Source organism: Lycium barbarum, chromosome 12 (genome assembly GCF_019175385.1).
Source record: "Lycium barbarum isolate Lr01 chromosome 12, ASM1917538v2, whole genome shotgun sequence".
In the NCBI taxonomy this organism is placed as follows: Eukaryota; Viridiplantae; Streptophyta; class Magnoliopsida; order Solanales; family Solanaceae; genus Lycium; species Lycium barbarum.
The window spans coordinates 90,520,768-90,547,482 of NC_083348.1; the positions used below are offsets into that span (position 1 = coordinate 90,520,768).

A 26,715-nucleotide genomic window follows, 5' to 3' on the forward strand; every position below is an offset into this window, starting at 1 on the left:
CGTCGGAGTGGCGACCACGTTCCTGAGTCCTATGCATGATTTTTATTTGCATTATTTATATTTTCAGCACAGGTTTTGACATACTAATTCTGTATCCATTTTCCATACTCCTTATTTCAGTTCTGATTTGGATTACCGTATTTCATGCTTTACATACTCAGTACATATTTCGTACTGACCCCCTTTCTTCGGGGGCTACGTTTCATGCCCGCAGGTACAGACGTTCGTTCTGGTGACCCGCCAGTGTAGGACACTTATTCTGCTATTTGGAGTACTCCTTTGATCCGGAGCTCATATTTTTAGTACATATCTTTTGTGATACATGTTTCTGTATATATGACTATCTGGGGTACGGCGGGGCCCTGTCCCGTCATATGTTTCTGTTACGGTTTGTAGAGGCCTGTAGACATATATGTGGGTCATGGGTCATGAGTCATGTTTGTTCGTTTATGTTTGTGATTTGTGCCTTAAGCGGTCCCGTTTGCTATTATGGCCAAAACGGCCCATATGTTTGTATATGTATGTATATTCGGGCGATGTGTATTCCGCCAGCCTGCCAGCTTTTGGTATGATATTTCTGTTACAGGTGACCGCTTAAGATGATGTCTGTTTTCAATATCTGTTCGAAATAACGTATGTTAAATTTGAACAAGTCTGTGATATGCCAATCTGGTAAGGAAGTCTGTATGAGTGTCTAATTAGGGCACTAGTCACGGCCCACGGGGCTGGGTCGTAACACTTCATTTCAGCAGGTTTTACATACTAGTACTATTCACCATGTACTAACGTCCCTTTTGCCCGGGGCCTGCACTTCACGATGCAAATACCGATTTTCAGGAGCATACATCTGCGCAGTAGGATCACTTCAGATATCAGCTTATTGGCGAGCCCCACTTCTCCCGGGGTTCAACATGGAGTCTGCATTAGTATGCAGTTTATAGTAGTCCAGGGCCATGTCCTGGTAGTTAGTATTCAGACATGTTTTAGAGGTTTCATAGACATATGTTAGTTCACAGAGTCAGTTATGCTTTTATGTTTGCAAACTATTGTGTTTCCATGATATTTCATGCTATGAGATAAATTTCAAGACTTTAGTCCGCAAATTACATTTTCATGATTTATTTAAATTGCATCATATAGATTATATTGTTTTGATGCCCATGCTGACAAGTAAGCCATGAGGTTCGCTCGGACACATGCAAGCAAGGCCCGAGTGCCGTGTTACGCCTAGGCTATGGTTCGGGACGTGACAATTTGAATAATGCTACGACATTATATTATAATTATTTTTTTTGTCAAACATCCAATCCCATGATGTTCTCACCAAAAAGGTATGCTTTTAAGTTTTATAATCGATTAAAATTAAAATATTATTAATTTGAAATTATATATCAATTATTTTTTACAAAATTAGTTACAAATATATGATTATTAATTAATATATTTTCAAGAAACAATGTATTATTAAATAACTAATTTAATATCATTTATATATGCACATATTTTTTAAATATTAATTTTAAATTTCTTATAATTAAATTTATTTTTAAATTAAACTAACTGTGTAATTACACATGTATAACCAAACAACACATGTGTAATTACACTGTAATTACATTATGACAAATAAATAGGTCGTTGTAATTACAATACTGTGTAATTACTGGGTTATGTAATTACTAATGTAGTAATTACACCAATTTCAATTACCAGCTGGCTTTCCAAACAGGCTCTTATTAAATTTGACCAATTGTAATCAAATGCCTTTAATACTTGATATAGGTATTGAAACTGCTTTATTCTCCATCGGGAAAAGGGTGAAAAATGCCCTCAGCTTTGGAGAAAAAGGCTAAGAGCCCGTTTGTCTTAGCTTAAAAGTTACTGACCTTTTTAAGCATTTGACTGGTCAACTTATAAGTCATTTTGTGCTTAAAATAAGTCTAAAAAAATAAGTTGGGGTAGCTCATTTTTTTTTTTGACTTATAAGCTGTTTTCAGTTTATAAACTGCTTTTTTTAAGCTAAGCCAAATGGACCCTAAAAATATTCTCCATTATAGATTTGAATAAAAAATACCCCTCCCATCATTAAATTTTTTAAATATACCCCTGTCTTAACGGAAATCTCTAAATCTCTCAAAATAACCCGATTTCACTTTTAAACCCGCTTTATTTAAATCCGACCCAACTAAATAAAAAACGCATATGAGTCCTACATCTGGTGCCACTAGGCACATGAGCGAGTAACTCATATATTTTTTTTATTTAGTTGGGTCAGATTTAAATAAAGCAGTTAAAAATAAAATTAGATTTTATTAGAAATTTCTGTTAAGACAAGAATATATTTAAAAAATTTAATAATGAGAGACGTATTTTTTATTCAAATTTATAATGAAAGATATTTTTAGTCCTTTTCCTGAAATAAAGGGACTTCTTTGACCCTTTGCCCTTCTTCATCCTCTTTTTTTCCACTTTTTAAAACACCAAAAACCAAATGCATATGTGTCAGCCTAGTTATCCCAAGTTGGTGCTTTTTAAGGTGACTTTTTGAGAAAACGGTACAATCTCACCGCCAAAGCGTCACATAATTGGGCGCCTGGATCATCGTACGTGCTATTCCGACATGACAACACAAAAACAGACATTACCATTTTATGACTTCTTTATTCTCTCCTCCATCAACATTAACCCCCAAAGGATGCTTCGTTTTGAGGAGATTTGTGTATACTAGGAGATTTGTGTATACTAGAAAGAAGTAATAGAAGTTAAAAGAGATCATTCTATAAATTCCTTTGTCTCAGATTTCTCTTTTTTTCTCCCCGGTTCTCTGTTTCTCTAAGAATCTAATAATGTGGTCATCAAGTAGTGACAACAGGGGACTCTCAAATTCTTATAAATCATCATCATCATTAATATCTACATCTTCTTCATCTCATTCCCCATTTTCTCCAAGACTTAGAACCATGGAAGAAGTGTGGAAAGACATTAATCTTTCTTCTCTTCATGACCACAGTACTAATTACTCTAGAGACCATGATCATCATAATCATCGTCAAGCTGCTAATTTTGGTGGGATGATTTTACAAGATTTCTTGGCTAGACCCTTTGCTCATTCACCCTCACCAGCAGCAACAGCCTCCCCTATTCCAGCAAATCCAACTACTACTACTATGCTGAATTTGAACTCTGTTCCAGACCTTCATTTCTTTGATAATAACAACTTAGACCCTTTAAGGCAAAACACAATCTTGCACCAACCAACTAGTATGATTTCTCAAGTTCCATTTGAGGCCTTGGCTTCAGTGAATGCTAGTGGAAGAAAGAGGGCTGTCACTGAAACAGAGAACAATTCTACTGGGGGCAGCAGAAATAAGAGGATGATCAAGAACCGTGAGTCTGCTGCTAGATCAAGAGCTAGAAAGCAGGAAAGTATTAGCACTTTCTTAATCGTTGTTTTAAAAATGTTTTCTTGTTGTCTTGTCGTTTTTTTAGCAATAAACTATGTTTGTTAAACTAAAGATGGTCACAGCCTTTTCGCCAAAATAATAAAAACTGAAAAGGACAATACATAAAATAGTAAAAACTATGTTTGGTATGATACACGTGAATAAATCAAGCTAGCTATGGTCACACTTTGCTGCTTCTGTCTGTTCCTTCTATGTTCTTGTTTTGGACAGTATGCTGAGTCTCCTCTGTTTCTTGGTTTTCCCATTGATGTTCTCCATAACTTGCCAGGGGAGGAGCTAGAGCTTCACCTACAATTTTGGCTCGGCCTCTATATTTTTAAAAATTTACTTAATATGTATTAATACTTAATTTATTAAGAACACAGTAAGAGCCCGTTCGGATTGACTTATAAATTGCTTATAAGCTGTTTTCAGCTTTTTTGAGTGTTTGGCTGGCCAACTTAAAGTCATTTTGTGCTTAAAATAAGTTTTCAAAAAAATAATTGGGCCCATTTGACTTAGGTTATCTAAAGCAGCTTATAAGCTGTAGCAAAAAAAAAAAAGTTAGACTACCCCAATTTATTTATTTTAGCTTATAAGCTGTTTGAGCTTATAGGCATAAGCCCATCCAAACAGGCTCTAAGTTGCATTTTCTAGAATGCAGAATTCATAAACTTAAAATTATAGCTCCGCTGCAGGCTTATATGAATGAGTTAGAGGTGGAATTAGCCCATTTAGTGGAAGAGAATGCCAGGCTCAAGAAGCAGCAGCAACAGGTCCTTTCTTTTACCCTTTTTTTGCTTTTCCATTTTGAAGATTTATTCGGCTCATAACTACTTCATCTGTCTCAAAATATTTGTGGCATTTTTCATTTACAGCCCTATTAAGAAAGGTAGCATTTTGATTATTTTATCCTCTTAACATATTTCATCATGGTCTCTCTGCTCAATAAATATTTATTCTATTAATAATGAAATCTCTTAAATGTTGGTATCTGAACTCATAAAATTAGCCCATTGATGTAATTAATACAAGGATAAAATGAAAAAAAATTACTTAATTTTATTTTGAATAAATAAAACAATAAATATTGTGAGACTTGTATATTTAGTGAAGCGATGAATATTTTGAGACGGAGAGAGTAATGATTCCGTTAATTAGAAAAAATTAAGGATATAAATGAGTCTATCATTTTAATGGTGTTTTCTTAATTTGGCCAGTTACACTTAGCTGCAGCTGCTCAAGTTCCCAAAAAGAACTCTCTGTATCGGTCGTCAACTGCCCCATTTTGAGAAATCTCAGAGGAAAGCTTGAGAAAAAGGTGTAATAGTAAATTTTAGAAGATTTATCAAGTGCTGCTACTACTACTACTATTTCTGTAACTCTTCCCATTTGTCCTTTTTGTTTGTAATATGAACTGAGTACTGTTGTTTGGTGGTGGCCGTGTGGGCCGATGAATATTTATCACTAGCTAGCCCCCCCCCAAAAGAAAGGAAAATAGGCTTGTGATTTAAGGAAAGTGTAGGGCAATATCAAATAGGAAGACGGTTTAGTCTTTTATGGTAATGAAAACAATCACCAGCAAACTAGCTGCAATTTGTATTTCCCTCTTTGTTTGGACCTTAGGGTCTGTTTGGAAAGCCACCTGGTAATTGGAATTGGTGTAATTACTAGGGTAGTAATTACACAGCTTAGTAATTACACAGTATTATAATTATAATGACTTTTTTGTTTGTCATAATGTAATTATAGTGTAATTACAAGCGTGCTGTTTGGTTGCACAAGTGTAATTACAAAGTTAGTTTAATTTAAAAATAAAACTTAACTATAAAAAAATTAAAAATTAATATTTAAAAATTATGTGCCTTTATAAATGATATTAAATTAGCTATTTAATGACACATTGTTCCTTGAAAATATGTTAATTAATAATCATATATTTGTAACTAATATTGTAAAAAAATAGTTGATATATAATTTTAAATTAATATTATTTTTATTTTAATTGATTAGAAAACTTAAAAGCATACTTTTTTTGTGAGAACATCATTGGATTTGATGTTTGAAAAAAAAAAGAATATTTATAAATATAATGCCACAATATTATTCAAATGTTTAACAAAAATTCTATCAATTATAAGTGAAAAATAAACAAGCAGCAATGTGAAATAATAAGTCAATAGTACTAAAGCAAATAAATTAAAGTCGAAATATAATCTAAATTTAAAATCCAAAAGAATTTTTTTTAACATAATACTCTTATGTCAAATTCCAACATTACATAAGTAAGTTTCAACGTAACATAAGTAAATACTCCTATAATTCAAAAGAAAGGGAAAATATAAGTCTATAACCACATTCACAACGAAATTCTACTTTAATAACGTCACTCATTATATATTAAGTTTGTTAATGACTCATTCTTTCTAATATTAAGAGATGTTGTTTCAAAATTAGAATAATAATAAGATTATGCTAAATGAATAAAATAAAAAAAATAAAAAATACAAGCAATTACATGGAACCACAAGAAGTAAATGTTGAGAATGAGAAGAAATATGCATAATATAAAAAGAAAAATATATTTTTTTAAAAATAAAAATAAAAATAATTAAAAAGTAAAAATAAAAAATAAATTAGAAAAGTAAAAAAAAAATAGAAAAACAAAGAAATTAAAATAAAATAAAAAAGAAATAAATTAAAAAGTAACCCTGTAATCATAGGGTGTAATTACACCCAATTCTTAGCCCCCTTTGAGAATTGGAGAGTGTAATTACACCCTGTCAATTACACTCAATTCTCACCTAACTGTGTAATTACCTGCTCAAACAAACAGGTCAAACTGTGTAATTACATCCAATTACAATTACCTGGGTGACTTTCCAAACAGGTTAGTGTCCCTCTGTATTCATTTGTTCCAACTACCTCTTTCTTTCTAAAAAAAAAAAAAAAAAATTATTACATAGGGTAGGGGCAGAGCTATCAAAACGGGTCAACCCAGCCCAAGCCTCGCTGGCCATGAAATTTGATGGGCTAGGGTTGGCCGGCCCTTCATTTGCAAGAGCCTTAAAATGGCTGGCCCAACCCAGCCCTAGAAGGGCCGCGGGCTAGCCCTCCAATTTTATCAATCGTTTTTTTTTTTTTTTTTTGTAAAAAAATTCTTTCCTCTTTATATTCAAATCCTATAAGTAAGTAAGTAGGGATTTAGTAGTTCAGTTGGCTGGTTACCTGAACTTTCACCTTGTTGGTGAGGTTCGAATCCCGACATTATAATCCCCTCCCCCTACCCCCTTTGTAATTTTTTTTTTTTAAAAAAGAAACTATAAGTATGTCGATTTGTTAATATTTTTAACATATGATTATATGAAAATACATAATTCTACGACAACTTATAGCTTATTCAATATCAACTACATTTGAATTCGTTTGTGATAAGCTTATCTTAAGGAACATTTTCATCTTCGTCTATATTCATATTCAAATTTAATTAGTTTAATATTATCAAATAATTATATTTTAATTATATTGCAAAATCAATTAGATGATTCACATATTTAATATATTACCTCTTTGAATTTGGGTAATATCATGCAACCAATTTCAAGTAGCAACATCCAACAAGTGTTTGGATATTTTCATGATGGATGCAACTTTTATACTTAGTTATTAGGTAGTTTAGTAGTACGGATTTAACGCTAAATGAATAGTGTATTATAAGATACTAAAACTTATTCGGTAATCATTATTCCTAGTTTTTACTTCTTTTTTCACTATTTTATTTTAAATTTTGAATTCAAATTAAATCGCAATCATAAATGCAACTTTTATACTTGGTGATTAGGATTTAACGCAATGAATAAAATAATGTGTAAGATACTAAGACGTATTAGTTAATCACTATTCCTAGTTTTTACTTTTCACAATTATTTATTATTTTCAATTTAAATTAAATAGCCTTAGGCCCACGAGTCGGCCTCGTTCTAGCCTCAAGTGCCTGCGGGCTGACTTGGGTTGTGCTTATAAGCCTCAGTGTTAAACCGGCTTGAAAAATCTTGACCCAACCCTTGGCCAGTGGCGGGTTGGGTTGGGTTGGGTTGGCTGGCCTCAAGGGCCAAGCGCAGTTTAACGGCTCTAGGTAGGGGGAAGGAGAAATGAGAAAGAGATTACAACGTTGAGATTCGAATCCTTACCAACAAGATGAAAATTCAAGTAGTTAACTAACTGAGCTATTAGATTCCTACCACCTCTTTCTTTCTAAAATTGAGTTGGCTGGTTATTTGTGCCTACTACGTGCCTAGTCCTTATAAAAAAAAAAGTAAAGTGAGTGGTAAGGAGTGTGATGAGATAAATGTAATTTTTCTATGTTTAACTAAAACTTTTCACTTTTGAAGGTGCCGTTAGATAGATGAGATTATTTCATTTTTTATTAGGTGTTGTTTGGACATGTGATTTCAAATAATAATTTGGAGATCACATATTGAATAAAACTTCAACTTAATTCTCCTCGAAGGTAGAACTTCAACTTCAAATTTATTATTTTAAATTTTCAAAAATATAAAACTTAGCCCATACTTTTAGATTTTGCAAAAAAGAGTCATCTTTGTTAAAAAGTAATTATCCAACTCTTACTTTGCCAACCCCTTTTCCCTCTTCCGTAAAACACACCCAAAAATCTGTTGGGGATACTGCGAGGAATCTTTTGTTAATCATTAATTTAGGTAGGTCTACTTATTTGGTATTATTGTATAAAAGTTGAGAAAATTTTAACAGTTTTTACAAATCGCAGGTTTTCATGGTTAGGAGGAAAAGTATAACTCGATTTCAAATCATTGTTTGTAAAACTTTATACCAAACACAATTTCAAATCCAAACAACTGCTTAAGGTTTTAAATTCAAGCCTTAAAAATAGAGAAATAATTTGATAAGGAGCATCTTCCTCTTTAATAAACTCAATGCAGTTTGAGTTTTGAAAATTAGAAGGAAAAAAAAAAAGAAATTCTTAGCAAAGAGGAGTTTCTTTCTAGTGAGGCCCATAATTGGAGAAAGTGAATTTTGGATATCGAATGAATATGAAAAAGTAAAGTGAGTGGTTGTGAGAAGGTGAGGCCTCGTATGATGTCGTACTATGTTAATAGGCTGGGCTGGAATAGAGTATGCTAATTAGCATCATACAGTACAAAGTTTGGAATCATATGTTTTTATGAAAAAAATTTAAAATGTACCTCACACAACTGACATTAATTGTGTGAGATTCTTTTTTGTGAGACAAAAAAATGAATTCAAATTTTGTGGATCCAAAAATATAAGATGTGAATCTAACTTTTTTTTATCTAACAAAAAAGAGCGGCACACAGTAAAACTTTCATTTTTAAGTGGGGATGTAGTGATGGCTTCTTATGTTGGCTATCACTTTCATTAATTTTCTTTTTGTTCTGCTGTGATAGATCTAGGGACCAAATTTATTTCTTCGCCCATATTATTACTACTGCTGTTGATTGATTGTGATGCTTGATGCCTTGCTTTTTGACGTATTACTTTCTACAAAGAATGATGGTTTTGTTCTAAAAACATCACCTAATGAAATGGGACATTTATTTTTTCAGAATCCTTAATATGTCTTTTAGATGTTAAAAGCTAGTTTACGTGTACTGTTAATTGAAGTTGTTGTTTTATTATTCAAAATATTTAGAAGATGTTGGGAAGTTTGCAGTCAAAAGTAAAAATCATTCGACATTTCTAGCTATTAGTAATTGTGTTATATAAAACATGGCACATGGATTAATGAATTAAACTTAGCTGCTGTTTCTATGATTCCAATTATACATTGCACGAATTAAGAGTTGCTCCGTCCGTTTCATAATAAGTGGTATTTTTTGTTTGGACACACCTCTTAAGAAAACTGATCCCTCCTAGAAATTAACAAGTGTTTTTAGTAACTTGTCCTTAATCAATGTCTTGAAAAAAATAGATCTTTAGTGGATGTTTGGGTATGTAAAATTTCATTTATTTAAATAAGGATAAAACTGGAAGAAAAAAATCAATGTCTTCTTGATTTTGTGAAATAATACTTATTTTGAAGCAAAATAAATAGGTAAGAACATCACTTATTATGAAATGAAAGGAGTATTTCAAGTTAAGATTAAATTTTCCCGAGTTGAAATCAGGATACAATATGTATTAAGATCATATAATTATCTATTTCATATAGAAGGTGATATTATCCATCTTGATTATAACTTTAAAACTATCATCTTGAACTAACCTTGTTTGACCCCGGGATGCATAAGAGAAAACACAGAGAGAGGGGTCTTTTTCAAGGTGCAGAGAACAGTGATCCATGTCTATTGGAACCTTAATTAGCCCGTGTAGTCAACAGATGTTAATGTGGGCCAAGTCTTTTTATACTAGGTTCCAAATTCATTGAATGTGCGCCTCATTTTGATCTGCTGTTTCTTTTGTGTTTCCCTTTTCTCGTGTTACATCACTTATATACGACAAATGAAGTTTTGGTTGGAACAATTAAAGGGACGGGTCCCGTCCAGTACGTATTCATTATCCAATGGACTGCTTTGGCACCATCACCATGTTGAAGTTGGAGGATGCATTACAGTGCAATTATGCTTGCCATTTCATATATTCCCCTTTTCTTACGTTGAAGTTCTCTTTTCAGAAATCAACTACACATAAACAATAGTCTCTTGTACGTGAACTAATGCCTCTTTAGCGATTCAATAGGAAAATTATTCCTTCATATAAAGTGTGAATCTGTTTGATTCAAGAGAATAAATTTTGAATATTTTTTCATATGAACTCCTAAGCAAGTTCATTAACAGTTCGAATGTCAATTAGTATCACGTACAAATTGAAACTACAATATTGCCAATATCAATATATACAGAACACAAATACCAACAACTTCCGTTATCGTCCAGCGGTTAGGATATCTGGCTTTCACCCAGGAGACCCGGGTTCGATTCCCGGTAACGGAACTTTTTTGTTCTTCCTAAAAAAAACTCTTCTTTGAAGTCAAGGAAATCCCTTGAACTCTATATGTAAATGGTTTTTATTCAAGTCCTTTTTGTCAAATTTCAGCTAAACTTTCACCTTGTTAATAAGAGTTCGGTTCCCACCTTCTAATCCCCTCCCACATGTACCCTTCCCACCTTCTAATTCCCTCCCGCATTTACCCTTCTCTTACCCTATGTAATTCAAAAATACTTCTCTTAACAAACACTCTTTAATTTGCAAGGTTCTGCTAAATTTTCTTTCTTTTTGTATGATATTGTAGTTATAAGCATTATTTTCATTTAGTTTAGAAAGTTTTCTCTATTAATTTTATAATCATAGCATCTGTAGAAGAGCATAAAGTTGACTACACAAAAGCAGTGGCGTATGCAAGATTTTTCATAAGCGTGTCGATATTTATAGAAGAGAACAAAGATATTAATATCACATCTGCAGGTAAGAGATAGTCTTAACCTATTGGTTAAGTTCTCTTTCAAGCTACAAGAGGACGTGAGTTCAATACTACATAGCCGCAATTTTAAGCCACAAAGTTCACATTTGCCAAAAATATTGTAACACCCCGCATCTTGGAACTAAGTCTAGGCTCATATCATTAAAGTTCTAGTGGGTTGATAGGCCTATTTCGGGCAGCGATAACTACTTGATCCGTTGTGAATCTGGAAGAACTTCCTTGGTGAAAGTTGTAGCCCTATTAACTAGCTTTCCAACGGTATATTATGGGGATTAAACGGACATCTGTGCAAAGAGTTATGCCCATTTGACTGAGGCCTGTTCGCTGGAAAATTCGTCTACGTTACGGTGACGTTACGGACCGTAACTCGTGTTACGGGCCGTAACAGTGAGCCGTAACACGGACGAAATTTCCAGAACCTCACTGGAAATTCACTCCAGGATACGGTCCCAAGATACGGTCCGTCCCTTCGTGTTACGGACCGTACCTTGTGTTACGGACCGTAACACAGGGAAAATTTCCAGAAACTTTCTGGAAATTTTCATCAAGGTACGACGCCACGTTCCGGTCCGTACCCTGTGTTACGGGACCGTAACATGGGCGTGTTTTGGTCCGCAGTTGAGTTTCGGGTCAACTGACTTCAGGAGGCCATAACCCTATCGTAAGTTGAGAATTTGGGAAAACTCAAAGAATGAAAGTTGTAGAGAATTGAAATACCTTTCCAACCATAGGTTGTGACTTCACAGGAGACGTCGGGATAGGGAGATATGGACGTTTTAAGACAGAACAGTCCCGACCCGTTTTCAAGTTGGGTCAACCCATTTCCCCCTTAGTATTTAAGGGAAATGAAAACCCTAGCAGCCTCCATTTTCCTCAAATTTCAGATTTTTAGAGAGAGGAAGTGAGAGAGAGGAGAGATAGAGAGAGAAAGTAGAAAATCAACCAAGTTTAAAGCCCCGAATCCCGAAGCTTGTGAAGGATAAAGTGTAGTACAAGTTGTCGCCGTCATTCTAAGCTAAAAATCGAACTTGGGGATGTTGATTTCGTGGTGACTACTCACAAAAGGTAATGTTTCTATCCCTAATCATTTCTAGTTGTGAATTGATGAATTCTAGGGAGAATAATAATTGGGTTTGATGAAGAGAATTATATGAACTATGTTAGAGTTGTTGGATTGTTGACTTTGGATTGTTGTATTCATATGGAGGATGAAGAATGATGTAAATTACATCTAATTGAGATTGTAGAAGTAGCTAGAAGTAATAGAATGGGGGTTGGGTGAAGAAAACACCATTAATGAGGGTTGTGGAGCTTCATGCCCACCAAGTGTTTGATAAAATGCTTACATGAACAAAGCATGGATATTGTTGCTAATATAGAATCCCTATGACCTGTATTATTATAGATTAAAGTTGAAGGAATTGAAGGACATTGTGATACGCTCAAGAGCAGGAAGTCAAGGTATGTAGGCGCTATCCACGTGTGGGAACATCCTTGTTCCTCCCCATGTTTCAGTATTCCATGATTATACACCAAGTTTTAGGATTCTAGGCATATTCATGTTGAACCCTAGACACTTGAACCATGATGTATATTAAATAGTCAGTTACAATTCTGTTGATTAGTCTTAATTTACTGTTTTGGTAATTGAGACTCGGTCCGTAATCTATGAAAAACCCATAACTTGCATTCCATGGGTTTTATAACACAAGATATGAGATATTATGCTTATTTTCATGAAAAACTTTTATATATGTATTTATTGTCATGTCTTCATGTACCTATGTTCATGTCAAGATTCAGAAATCATGTTTTCAGTTATTTTCATGTTCGGGAGTTGTATTAATACCGAGAAGGCTCAGATAGCCTGAAACTACGTATGCCAACGTAGGATAAGGATCGCTCCGCCCAGTTAGGACGATTCCTTCATATTTTTCCCATTGAGGGATTTTGGATCCATTCATGTCATGTTCATGTCTCGTGCCCCGGCAAGGTACGAGATGGCTTAGCTGATCGGGCAGAGATCAGACTCCACGTTTCTCCCCGTGGTGGTTCATGTCGGTATTACAGAGTATTACAGATCATTACAGATTATCTCATGCTTACAGTACTCATGTTTATGATCAGTTGCAGTATCCAGTTTCAGTTTCAATTTCATGTTCATGTATCATGTGCCTGCTATTTCTCTCATGTGTTTACATACTAGTACATTCAAAGTACTGACGTCCCCGTTTATTTGCCTTGGGGGCCTGCATTTCACGATGCAGGTACTGACGTACAGGACAACGCACCTGCTCAGTAGGACAACTCTCATATCAGGTTTTGGGTAAGCCCCATTCTCTTCGGGGTTTAGTCAGTTGTTTACCTTATGTCATTGATGCATTAAGGGTATGCTGGGGGCCTTGTCCCAGCAAGTATATTTTATGTTCAGACTCATGTTAGAGGTTTCATAGACTAGACAAGTCAGTTATGTCATGTTAGACATTTGGAGTCGTATAGCCATTTTGGCTCACTCATGTTTGAACAAGTACCTTATTATGTATTATGACTTATTACGCTTTACAAAGGCTCGTCATGCATTCACGTTATATTCCGCTTATGTTATGCAATCATGATAGTTCAGCAAGTCATGTGGTTCGCTCGGTCACATGCAGTCAGGCACCGAGTGCCGTGTTACGTCCAGGCCATGGTTCGGGGCGTGACAAATATACTTAGGTTGTTCGAACCTACAACATCGGACAACAAAATCATGCGCTGAACCAATACTCCAAGTGACGGCCAATGTCCAGGGCTGTCATTTTCTTTTCCGACAAAGCGATGTCGCCTAACAACCCTTGGTTCAACGTGGGTCAACCCCTGCACAGAATTTTAATTCCATTTAAAAGATCAAGTATTAATAGAGCGTAATAAGTCAGTCAACCACTAGTCGAAGGATAATTTAGATAATCTGAGAATTTGAAAATTTGGACCTATAAAAACAAGAGGAAATGGTTCAATATTTAATTTACAATTTGAATAAAAGAAAATGACTCGACAAAAATCGCTTTTAAGTTATTTTCATATATCTTATGTATAGAAATTAAAATTAATAAAACATTAAAGTTATAATTCTCCTGTCCTATAATTTTCCAATTAAAGAGAAAGGAACAAGTGGCTAAAGGGCAAATAGATGATAAAGATGAAGCTGACATGGAACTAATAGTAGCTTCCTTGTCTTGCTATTAAATTCATTGGGCACTATCCAATTCAAAGGCTTGAACAATCCCAGCTAGGCTATTAAATTCTTTGAAGATATCATTTTTATATATTTTCTCTCCTTTTTCCTCCTTTGTAAGTGGATTTTCTCAGCGGATTTTCAACCTCTGCTTCAGGAAGTGTCTCTAGCTAGGCTAGGTTTCCTTTTCTTAATCATTTTTGTTGTGTAAATTGGTCTTGAAGTTTTATTAAGATTTTACTTCACAAATTGATCTTCTCCAAAACATTTTGTTCGTCCTAAAATTGGTCTAACATTTTGTTATGAGTTAGTGACTCCATTAAGTTGATATGTCCTTGAATGACAAGTGTTCGGCAGTGAATGATGCTAAGAATGGAGAAATTTTTTATACAATTTTTTTGACAATTTAAAGCATCAAAGGTGTACAATGAAACTTAGAAATCAAGGCACCCCAAACAAATGGAACCAAAGCGAATAGTTACTTAAGTATTTGTGCTTTCTCTTTTGAGATTCCAATGTTTTGTAACTAGGAAATGCTTCCACTGCTACATTATCAACACGTTGTCACTCTGTACAATTGATCAGAAGCCAGCAACATGGAAGGATGAAAACCAAATGACCATCTCCTCTGTTATCGCCTCTGTTTTGAGAGATAACTTCTTTCCATCTTCCATCGAAAATCGACAAACTGGACACGTTTTTTGGGCGCCATTTAACCACCTATCGACACATTCGCGATGAAATTCGTGTAGGCAAGGCAAGATCTTACTGTCATCTCCATCCTTCAATCTTGATAAGCACACACAACATCTTTCTCCAGTCACTTCATGATAAACTCTTGACTTATTCTGACTATTATTACTAGCTTGAATCACCTTTAACATCAATATATCCTTGAATGTAGAGATTGAGATCAACAACTTTTTGAAAGCCATTTGGATTTAGGAGAACAAAGGAGAAACATTTTGATGTGTGATATATAAGTGGGATGGTATATAGGAGAAATGTCAAGGAAATAGTGGTTGCTATGTTAATTTGCGTGGGTTGGAAGAGTGGTTAGGGATTTTAGAGTAGCACCAACAAAGACTGCAACTTCTAACCATTATTTTAGGACATGCGACTGTTGGGTTCCAACTCTTTTAACTTAATTATTCAGTCATGTTTAACAGAAATGTATTTGTTGAGTTCCTAAAACTGATACCCCAATTGCCAAGTTACACAGAAATGAAGAATTGATAAGGTTGCTTGAACTGTCACTCAGTATTCTTATTTAGACATGCCAAAAGGCTTTCCGGACTAATTGAATATTTATTGGTAAAAAGTCTTCTATACATATCTCTCACCAACCTTAGTAGCAGTTAAAAGGCATCAAAATTTTCTGTTGCTTGAAAACGACATCATTACTGTTTCACCTTTCCACATTCTTTTCTTTTGGTTTTCATCTTGTGTTCGTTATCATCTTTGGACCCAATTAATCTAGATTTACGACGGGATGGGAAGTCTCACATTGGAGTAAAGTACTTACAAAAGCAAGTCTATTTTCGGGGATGGAAAGGTATTTATGAGTTACCAGTCTTACCACCCCCATCAAAAACTATGATGGTCACTATTTCACCTTTCAAAACAAGGACATTAGCAATCCTGCCCCAATAAGCTAATTAAGATGGGGCAACTCGCAGGAATGCCCTATTTTGGGGTGGTCTTTAATTTTTACCCATTAAATTGGTGGTCTTTAATTTTTGTCTTTCGTTAGAACCTATTGGTTTCTGATTCGAACTTCCGCTCAGTCAAAATTTTTAAAAAAATCGCAATACAGAGGTTTGAATTCGCAAGACATAATTTTGCCTTCAAAACTCTGCTGAAGGTAAAATTCTGCCTTGCGAAATTCCTTGTTTTTTTACTGAGTTGAGGTTCAAACTCAGTACCTCAGGATATTAGGTGAAGGACAAAAATTCAAGACCACCCCAAAAGAAGGGCAATCCGTGCAAAAAATTGATTAAAATGTGACACTTGCAGACCAAATATTGGGAAATTTGGATACTAGAGTACGAAAACAAAAGAAAAATAGCCAGGCACAAGTGTCCGAAAATCGATCTAAAAGAAACTGCTCTATAGTAGAGAAGTCAATTGTTTCCTCTTAGCCAATTCATTATTCCCTAAAATTTGACAATATAGTTTAGATTATCACACAATTATTGTTTTCTTTCATTTTAACCAAAACAATATTATTGTTTTCTTTTTTCCCGCTAAATAAATCACTCTTTGACGAGAAAGAATAACAAAAGTACAGAGAAAAGGTCCAGGCGATGATCCAAGATAATGGACTAATAGAGTAGCAAATTTATTTAACTCAAAGCAAGATAGACACATCCGAAGTCCAATTAAGAGACCCAAATTGGGTCCGGTCAACCTTGGTAAAGGAATGAAGGATGGAGAAAATTCGACCCCATACATGTGCTACCAAATGATAATATTCTCTTATTAAGGTTTAGTATTTCAACTTTAAGCCACTGATTTCACTCGATAAACACACGTATTCCCTCATTCGAGAATCTTGACAGTGACGTTCAGGGATAGGGATATGTGCAACTATATGCAGCAAAAGATCAATTCTCTAGAGAACAATTTTAGGTGATCAATTTCAACTAGTAATAACGTGAAAAGTATCTTTGTAATGCTCTTGAGATTTAGAATTGAAATTGTAAACTGATCAAGACTTATATTGATGAACTGATTATTACGATAGCTCCAATACAATGGGAGAAATGATTACAAACAATAATGGAACCCTAACTACATTCCATTTGGAATCTTTTTTTTTTTTTTTTTGCGCGGATTGTCCTTCGATGGGGGTGGTTTTTAATTTTTGTCTTTCGCCTAATACTCTGAGGTTCTGGTTCGAATCCCAACTTAGTAAAAAGAAAAAAGAAATTTTCGCAAGGCAGAAGGCAGAATTTTGCACAATTTTGTATCTGTCCATGCAAAACTCTGCCTTAAGGCGAAATTCTTAAGTCAGAATTTTACCATCAGGCCAAGATTCTGCCTTGCGAATCCAAACTCTATCTGGCGAATTTTTTAAAATTTTTGACTAAGCGGGGGTTCAAATCCGAAACTAAGGAATTTTTAGCGAAGGACAAAAATTAAAGACCACCCCAGCGAAGGACAATCCTGCAAATTGCCCATTTGGAATTACCAGTAATTGCTTAGCCCAATAACTCTAGGCCCAAGTTGTTATAACAGCTCAGTCCGCCTAACAACCCAAATGATCTCAGCCGTTGAACTAACCGACTTTTCCCCTCTAATCTTAGCCGCCCTTTTGTTTAATGACGCTGATCGCCACGTGTCACGATCTGAGCCCTTCCTACACCTTTACCAAATGATCCCCAATTCATACACGAACCCTAATTCCCATACTCAGTTCATAACAATCTTGCATACGATTTAAACTTGTTTAGTTACTTAACCTATAAAATTTTGCTATCGATCAGGTAGTCATACACATTGCATTAGTGCTCTTTTGCTATCAAGAGATCATTCTTTTCAAGATTGGAAACTAAACCAATTTTTTTCTGTTTTTTGCCCCTCTTTTCCGTCGGTTGAATTAAGGATTGATTTGGATTAAAAAACTTTACTTTCTTTCTATATCAAGTACAGCAACATCAACAACATAGTAACCCCACCATGTGGGTCTAGGAAGGTGTGTGCAGATCATACCCTGCCTTCTGAGGTAGTTCTATATCAAGTAGTCATACACATAAAGATGGACGGATGGATTAGAGGGAATAGAATCTCTTAACCTCTTACAATTAGAATAGAAAAAAATATCTTTTCAAAATCTCTTAGGTGTTTTTTTTCAGATTTCTTATGTGTAAAAAATCATAAAATAAAATAAAAATGTAAAGGATCAAAAATAACTGTTACTACATTTCATTGAAACGGCTAGATGGGGCATAGGGCTAGGCTAAGATATTCTTCTTTATTTTGTCAGCAAGCAATAGAGATAAATTGTCGTTTTAGCTTCCATAGCCAAAGTGGACCATAAACCTCACATGGTGTGTCAAAGTAGCTGGATATACCATTGTGAGACATACATTTGTATCACAATTGGCACTCGATATTATCCTTGATTTATGCTACATGGCTTGAGGGGCGTTTTGCGGGATGATAAAATGTTCACATTGATTCACTCAATTAAAACTGCAACTGTCTAAATACGGCATATACTAATGCCTCCACCATAAAGATTTACTAGTAAAAGTCGTGGGCTAATACCAAACCAGACTGCACAAAAACATATATTTGAGCACAGAGAAAAAAACCATTTTCAGATGTCAGAATATTCCCTGTATGTACATCACGAGAGAGATTCTCACATCACATGCATGTATATAGTTGTACAGTAACCATGTAAACGAATGAACCAATACAACTCTGGCTCATTTATACACAGTGAACCTATGTGTTAAAGAATAACTTTACAGCATAGAAGATTTAAACACACAAGAAACTCTCACGTATCAAGTAACAACATGAACCACTACCTCCGTATAATGCTTTCTAATATTTTTAATGCTAAAACGCCAACTTTAGCTTCTTACGATTCCATGAATTGAGTGGTTGGAGGGCTTATTTTCGTCTTGTCTATACCTGCATGTCGTAATACAATACATCTGCATCATTAATTTGTGAATCATTTTATTAAAAATATAAACTTAATACAATCACAAGGAAGTCAAGACTAGGAATTAATCCACGCTGCTAAATGCCCAAAAGATAAGCTTAAGAAATTAAAATGCAATTCCCAGCCAAATCTCGTTAACACAAAGTATCACAAACATATATGCAATAGGGAGTGGGATTTTCTAGTGAAGCATACCATGTGTCCCGCGTATCTCCACTTCACGCAATTCTTGGACAAGAGCACAGCAACAGCACATTAAATGAGAGAGAAAATCATCAACACAGCCTCCCTGAAAAGAAAAGAAAAGAAAATCACCAGGGGCAACGAGATCTCAAGGGTATTCAATTCATTATATCGCAAATAAAAAGAAACATTATTGACACAACATGCATGATCAGGTTCAAATTTTTAATAACTGCTTCTCTTTACCATGATGTTTAGCTTTTTCCGAAGCTTCCTTCTGATGCAACACGTGTAACAACAGCAGGATAATATCAAGGAATAAGCCATTAATTCATTACAAGCATCCGCTGAAGCTGCATTTCACACATTCAAAAGTTTTTTTGGTTAGCTTCAACGTATCGAACAAAATAAACTGTAAACCCCAAGCAGAACTACAGCAGTTGATAAAGAAGGCAAGAAAACAGTTCTTGAATTTTCAATCAAAGAAGATAGTAATAAGATATCTAATTATGCTCACAGAATTTGAATCGCACTGCAGACAATTCAACTTAAAGGTAGGCACGACAATTTCAAGATTTTACGGTGAATGAACAAACAAGACATACCAATGACCTTACAGTTTTTATTTCTAGCATTATCAATGCAATTAAAAGGGACGAAATGCTAGTCTTAAAAGAGGGACTGACCAACCTTTGATGGTCCAAAGACTTAAATCAAACTTCAGAAACTGCTCATCAAGTTCCTGAAGTTGAAAATAGTTGACATGCCTGCTTATACATAGTTCTGTTTGATTACCTCAAGTTCAGAAAATCTCTCAACGAACAAAGGAAACATAAGTTTGATAATATGTGACTGTAATTTGAAAGTCCTTGCTGAAGACTACATCATACTCAGAATTAACTTTCACCGAAGTCAACACTTGACAAAAAACAGTATACTGTAATGTTAAACTAAACTAAACGCAAGACGTGCCATATTTGCTTTTACGATGTGCATAGCAATTCAAACTTGTTATGTCTGTCAATCAGTCATTTTCAGAAAAGAAAAAAAATGCCAAGAGTTAATAGTTTAACCAGTTTTTAATTTACTTTAAGAAAAAGAAAGAAGATTGATGAAATCAAGAAAAGGGAGACTCAATTTTCACTCCTAATCACTCACAGCTAGAGCATTTAATAGACAATAATGTTTGAGTTGAATATAAAGCCACTTACATATATGCCTGTCCGCAGCAACGCTGGCAACTTTAGAAAATGTACCACAAGGAAAGAAAAGGGTTTTAATACCTGCATAGTAAAGACACAATGTCAACTAGGAATATCTTGACATTGACCCGAACATAATGATATCGTCCCAAAAATGATGGAACAGATAATTCTCTAACTTCAAGGAAAATTGCACTTAGGTGTCATAACAAATCATCCTCCCTTCATGACCATGCACTAGATCGACTACAACTACAGGATGCAGTATCATTCTGCCTGATCTTTCAGATGACCGTGTCATTTATAAAATGGCATCATAGGCCGTAATAACAGCAAGAAGAACAGTACTAATAGAGGTAATTTGATTTAAAAAGAAGACATTTGTACTGCAGAGTCCTATTTCATCCACATTATGGAACCCCTCCAGCTGTTTCGAGCAAGAATGACACAAACAAGATATATCTCTGGACCTATCGTTGCAATTTAAATTAGTTCTTTCTTGGGAATAAATACTTTTGTACTATTCACCACTCAAAGGTGAATCAGATCCCAGAGTACCTATAGAAAGGAGTGTCCACTTCGTAAGAGCCCATAGAAGGAATTCTTAAATAAAATATTCTCACTTATCAAATTGTACCAAATATCAACATTCCAAATTCAGAGGTCAACAACAAGAAGATACCCTGTGTCATCCGACACATGGGGTCTGGGGAGGGTACAATGTACACAGACCTTACCCCTACCTTGGAAGTAGAGAGGCTGTTTCCAATAAACCCTCAGCTCAAGGAAAAAACAAATTCAGAGTCGTACTTAGAAGGTATACCTCATTTATCTTTGAGGTGCAGAAAAGAGAATTGGAAAAATTACCATGTCCAATTAAGCAATCAAATGGTAGTAAAAATAGTCTACGCAAAGGTAAGGTCACTTAAGGATCATATGCTTATCGTCATTCTCTCCTTGTTTGAAATAAACTCTATCCTTATCCTCGCGTTCGTTTAGCTCAAGTAAGATTATTTGCAACTACTTCTAATACATAAATTTGAGAACCTTGTGTCCTGTCTCTTTCTATGCACTCTCACAGTTCTCATTCTAATTCAAAGGTATGTCACCTTGTTGGTAAATTTAGAGGTTATTGGCCATGTTTCATTTGCTTGGTGAAGATAATCTGTCTATGTTAATGCAGATATCAAATGCTATCTGAAGACGTGTAAAAAGGACCTCTCACACTAATGGTTGTTATCAAGCGCTTTCAAGCGTCAAAACATTGTTCTTTCCTTTTTAGCGTAACGGGAATGAAAAATCACAAGAAACACGCCATGGAGAATATACAACAGTGTTCTTGAACATACACAAGAGAGGTTCTGAACAGCAGCCAAGCAGATCTGAATGCCACTCTTCATATCGATGTGAACCCTTTGAAGTCAGCAGGTCATGTCTTGACGTAACTGATGAAGTGTTTCTGTAAATATTTTTAAGCATTTAAAAGAATCAGTAGAAGGCAGGAAATATGGACCCTTGCCTAACACTTGATTTATGAATCTATGAGATACTACAGCTTCCAACAGAAAATTACAGTTTAGCTACCATACTTTAACAACTTACCTCGAAGTTGACCGTTTCTCATCACTTTTAGCATAATCGTCATAATATATCTTCTCATTATCAACATTTGAGTAACTCTGATCCAACTTTTTGGGAGGTTTGGCAGGTGAACTCTTCAATGATAGAGAGTTAGTGGCAACTACTTCTGTGACATCCAGAAGATGCTGAATGAATTCACACTGACCTACATCTAAATTAGCTTGTGAGCGTTGTAATTCTAGTTGGAGTTTTTCATTTTCTTTTTGAATTGCCTCATTGATAGGCACTCGTGGGTAAGAACAAGAAAGATTCTTCGTTAATATTACTGTATCATCTTTAGAAGGATCTGGTTTCATAATCACTTCTTGCAGCTTCATATCTTCAGCCGCCAGTGTGTATTCATGCTGGTCCATTTCAATATATTGCAACCGTTCCTGACAACATATGGGAAGTAAGATCTATCAACTTGGAAGATAATAGATATAAGTTATTGTGAACACAAAGTGTACATATGTATACATATATATTCTCTTTCAAATTGTGAGAGATAGCAGCCAAATAAGGCTTAAACGTGCCTGAGTCGATATTAGATAGAAGAACAATGACATTAGGTAAAGTAGCAGGTTACTCTAATTTTAACAGATGCACTGTCTTGTAACCAGTGCAATTTTCTCTAGCTCAAACGTGATAAGAAGCTCTCACATTAAGGGGAAAGAGATTCTACCAAGATGGTTGAAATAGTAAAACAACACTACAGCGCCTTCTTCATTGAAATAGACTCAAAATAGTCGAAGGTTTAGGATTTGGCATAGTGGTCAATGAAGTTGTAAAACCTCGGATATCAGGGTTCAGATCTGGCCGAAGACAAAAATCCTCTAGATGATTTCTTCCGATCTGCCTAATTTTGGTGGGCAGAGTTACCCGGTAGATTTGCCCGTGGGGTAGCAAGTACCCGATTCAAGCTGGCCCATACACCCACCGTTATCAAAAAAAGGAAAAAGATAACTCATATATAGCTTCAATTACAAAAGTGTATGGCCTGCTGTCATTTATATTCCGAGAAAAGATTACTTGTCCATATGGAGAATTACCAAACAGTCTATAGTCCCATTGTAATGAAAGGACCTAATGGCTGTTAAAAGAACTTTGTACACCCTAGCCTCAACTGAGCTCATCATCTGTTATGTTTGAAAAGGCGGAGATAAGAGAATCAAAATTATGGTGCAGGGAAAGAGAAAGGTAAACGTCTTCAAACCCTATGATCAATGATTCGTTAATATCCAACAAGTATTGGGGCCAAATCAGTTTTTAAGGCAATAATCCCACACATCAGGACATGGAACACAAAATGATGTCAAGCTCTCTATTTGACAAAATGAATCCCATTTCCAGATTTTTACACCAACTTCTTCACCATGATTAGTAGTAAGTAACAATTTATTACTGTAAAGCCATCCATTTGCAGAATCCATCCAAGACTTTTTCAAAAGGGCACACCTAGTAGACCGTCTGCTCGTGCACTCACGTTATCCTTAGGCGCTACAGTTTGGCTCTAGCGTCTCATGATAATTTTTTCCTCAATCATCTCCGTTGATTGTAAACCAGCCCAAATCTCCAACACATGACCTACCTGATAACCTAACGAAAGAAAGGACTATTTCTCAGAGAATGTATTAGAAGCTAATTTACAGTAAAATCTGCGATAGTTGAATGCGCTTTATAATTTCCAGTTTCCACAGGAAAGCTACAAAGAATATAGCTATGCTCCTTACTCTTCTTCTTCTTTTTTCCACAATCATCTCGTAGATTGTAAACCAGCTCAAATCTCCGCCACATGATCTACCTGATAATCTTATGGAAAAGGGACTATTTATCAGATAGCTATATTTTGCAGGAAGCAAAATGTATTAGAAGCTATTGTACAGTAAACTCTGTGATAGTTAATGCACTTTATGATTTCCATAAGATTGCTATAAAGAATATAGCTGTCTCATATTTTTTTTTTTCTCAATCATCTCGTAAATTGTACACCAGCCCAAAATCTCAGACACATGACCTACCTGATAACCTTACTAAAAATGGACTATCTATCATAGAACTCTATTTGGCAGGATCCAAAATGTATCCGAAGCTATTGTATACTAGTTGATCCAACTTTGAGGTTTCCCCAGGAAAGCTAAAAAGAATAAACTGTTGGATTCAGTGACACTATTGTTGATTTTTTTAATTTTTTTTACTTGTTCCATGATAGAAACATATTCATGCTTTTGATGGTTATGGCAAAGCAAGGAAACCGGGAGCCAAACGCCAAAATCTCAGACACATGACCTACCTGATAACCTTACTAAAAATGGACTATCTATCATAGAACTCTATTTGGCAGGATCCAAAATGTATCCGAAGCTATTGTATACTAGTTGATCCAACTTTGAGGTTTCCCCAGGAAAGCTAAAAAGAATAAACTGTTGGATTCAGTGACACTATTGTTGATTTTTTTAATTTTTTTTACTTGTTCCATGATAGAAACATATTCATGCTTTTGATGGTTATGGCAAAGCAAGGAAACCGGGAGCCAAACGCCAAATCTGTCACTATTTTAATCAGTGCCATAAAAAAAAGATTGAATAGCAATTATTCGAAAAATCAAGCAATATCTGATGAAAGAAAATGACCTCATATCATAGGTATCAAACAAGGCAGTAACCTGACCAAGTATTGAACAGTGACCAATTATTCTGACTTCAAATCATGAGCTTATCAACTCGAACATACTCCCACCATTTCATCAACAAAAATGAGAAAGAACAAATATAGATCTTATGATAGAAGAGCAATGAAACAAATATGGAATCATATAAAGCTGAACAACAAACAATATGGACAAATAAAAGAGCAAGGTATCCATACCCTGACTCGAGCATTATCCACCAAAGTGATAAGAGGAATAATCTTCAAGTATTGATCAATCTCATTCTGAGCCCTGCGAAACTGGTATACAATGTTCCAGCCCATAGCCAACAGATAGAGATAGCTCCTGTCCTGACAACTCTTGACCAATATATAAGACCTCCTTAATGCATCTTCAAGTTGTTCCAATGGCTCTCGAGTTTCCGGATACATCTTAAGTTCAGTAATCTTGAGCTGCTCCAATAAATTTCCAATTAACTTGAGATGCTGTGCAAACTGCCTGCAATTTCTCTTATGCATCCGTGCTGTAGTCGCAGCTTTCACAATCATCCCAATCAGCCTCACAGCATCTATACCAGTAAGCTGAGCGACATTTGCAACGTCCCCAAAATGTTCCCAAGAAGCCATATATAAATCCCAGATTATTCCCTCAACTCACTCTTATTTTCAGTTCAATAAGAAGCACATCTCCAGATCAACAGAATGACCACTATACAAAAAAAAATCAAGCTTTCTCAACCAGTTCTTTTAATCAGGCAAGTCAAATTCATTAAGTGAAATTCCTGGAGAACAACATTATAGTCTTCTATAAACATCAGTTTTGCATTATTCATCAGATTCAAGCTCCAGTCAATGTTGCAGACATGCAGTACCATCAAAATACACTCAAAAGGATTGCTTGCAATAGATCCAGTAGTAGAAGTGCAACTGCAATGGAAGCTTGAAAGTATGAGTCAATGAGTTATCAAAAATAGTCTAAGATTCTATTATACCTCTTCACTTTTCTTTTCGACAAAAAATGATAAAGGCAAAGAAAAACAAATATAATAAAGGAATTAAGTATATCGTTTGACTGAAAATGGAAAAAGAAATTGACACATTTTTCAATAGAACTCCTTTAAAGTTGCAACAACGAACATTACCTGAATTAACGGTGACGCCGTCAACTCACTGTACTACACCGCAATGTATTCCTTTCCTTCCAAGCTAAACCTACAATGAAATTCAATTCACCATTTACACAAAAAAATTCAAAAGGAAAAAACAATAAATAGAATATCCATGCATATATTCACACTAACGCTGTACAAGCGATTCAAGCAAATGTACAAGTTTTTAAAACTCGAAGCAACAAAAAATTCCGTGATTTCTTATTTCGATGCGACAGACTAGCCAGCTTTTAAAAAAAGTCGTTAATGCAATTTCCTATGAAGTGAAATAAGAAAAGGTAAAAATAGAGAGGAAATGGACATATGGTTTTGTGTGATTTACAGTCATAGCTTTGCGAGAAGAAGGTTCAGTTTTGGAACGATTGTTAGTTCACAGAATTTGCTTTTCCTTGAACAAGCAGAGAAGAGAGATAAACACTACTACTATTCACGGTTCTGTTCGGTGTGTCTTGTCTGGGAGCTCCGTTATCTGCACTGTTAACAAAGTGAGAGAGAAGATACTTGTGTGACTTTTTATTTGGCCGAGTCCGAGACTGCATATACATTCAATATGCTGTTACTCTAAATTGACTGAAATACCCTCAACGTTTTTGTTCTTTTTCGTTATGTGCCACTACCTTAAGGGGGTCGTCTGGTACATTGTATTAGCTGTGATATTCCAACACAAACTGTAGGATAAATTTATACTATGTATCAAACAGAGTAAAAAGTGCATCACAAACTTAAAGATGGGATATCCCATCTTATCTCATTAATTCTGAGATTATTTTATCTCGATCTCCTAAATTGAATAAATTAGTCTCAAGAGATGAATAAATTAATCTTAAAATTATAATCATCAGATAATTTTGCCTACGGACCAACCGACCCCTAACGGGTTTTGGAATTTTGTTTCTGTTTTCGTCAAACCGGTTTCGTAATTTTTCCCTTTTTCTTTACTGATACTGAAGAATACTTTTTGGTCACAGTTCATTTTTTGACTTGTTTTTTCTTTTTCAGACAAACAAACGGTGAAACTCACATGATATGCTCATTCTGTTCTTTATTATTTCTCTTTTTTTTTTCTTTTTCTAAAGT

The 26,715-nt window shown here is 35.0% G+C and overlaps 2 protein-coding genes and 1 non-coding gene across 5 annotated transcripts; 2 read left to right on the plus strand and 1 right to left on the minus strand.

Annotated features, from left to right (window-relative positions):
• The first annotated feature begins 2,502 nt into the window (after positions 1-2,502).
• LOC132622684 (protein FD-like) lies at positions 2,503-5,081 on the plus strand. The gene is made up of 3 exons (XM_060337337.1): positions 2,503-3,426; positions 4,131-4,219; positions 4,664-5,081. The coding sequence occupies exons 1-3, from the start codon at positions 2,847-2,849 to the stop codon at positions 4,733-4,735; spliced, it is 741 nt and encodes a 246-aa protein (XP_060193320.1). The 5' UTR covers positions 2,503-2,846; the 3' UTR covers positions 4,736-5,081.
• A 5,279-nt stretch (positions 5,082-10,360) lies between these two features.
• TRNAE-UUC (transfer RNA glutamic acid (anticodon UUC)) lies at positions 10,361-10,432 on the plus strand. The gene has a single exon. It is a non-coding gene; the product is annotated as a tRNA-Glu (tRNA).
• Positions 10,433-18,413: 7,981 nt separating this feature from the next.
• On the minus strand, positions 18,414-26,151 carry LOC132623101 (protein MID1-COMPLEMENTING ACTIVITY 1-like). 3 transcript variants are annotated; one of them, XM_060337808.1, is made up of 9 exons: positions 25,961-26,151; positions 25,612-25,681; positions 24,689-25,396; positions 21,803-22,215; positions 21,550-21,659; positions 20,210-20,281; positions 19,245-19,351; positions 19,011-19,104; positions 18,414-18,781 (listed from the first exon to the last, which is right to left on the minus strand). In XM_060337808.1, the coding sequence occupies exons 3-9, from the start codon at positions 25,094-25,096 to the stop codon at positions 18,729-18,731; spliced, it is 1,257 nt and encodes a 418-aa protein (XP_060193791.1). In that variant the 5' UTR covers positions 25,097-25,396; positions 25,612-25,681; positions 25,961-26,151; the 3' UTR covers positions 18,414-18,728. The 3 variants fall into 3 exon arrangements, with proteins under 3 accessions (XP_060193791.1, XP_060193792.1, XP_060193793.1); XM_060337809.1 differs by having other exon boundaries at positions 26,060-26,098; XM_060337810.1 differs by lacking the exon at positions 25,961-26,151 and adding an exon at positions 25,771-25,939.
• Between the last annotated feature and the right edge of the window lie 564 nt (positions 26,152-26,715).

What these genes read in the sequence shown, in the direction of transcription:
- LOC132622684 (XM_060337337.1), top strand. Translation starts at nt 2,847, where the DNA reads ATGTGGTCATCAAGTAGTGACAACAGGGGACTCTCAAATTCTTATAAA. An exon ending in AAGAGCTAGAAAGCAGGAAA is followed by an intron (nt 3,427 to 4,130) that starts GTATTAGCACTT and finishes TTAAAATTATAG; the next exon opens with CTCCGCTGCAGGCTTATATG. An exon ending in TCAAGAAGCAGCAGCAACAG is followed by an intron (nt 4,220 to 4,663) that starts GTCCTTTCTTTT and finishes TAATTTGGCCAG; the next exon opens with TTACACTTAGCTGCAGCTGC.
- LOC132623101 (XM_060337808.1), bottom strand. Translation starts at nt 25,096, where the DNA reads ATGGCTTCTTGGGAACATTTTGGGGACGTTGCAAATGTCGCTCAGCTT. An exon ending in TGGATAATGCTCGAGTCAGG is followed by an intron (nt 22,216 to 24,688) that starts GTATGGATACCT and finishes ATATGTTGTCAG; the next exon opens with GAACGGTTGCAATATATTGA. An exon ending in CTGTTCAGAACCTCTCTTGT is followed by an intron (nt 20,282 to 21,549) that starts GTATGTTCAAGA and finishes TTTACTATGCAG; the next exon opens with GTATTAAAACCCTTTTCTTT.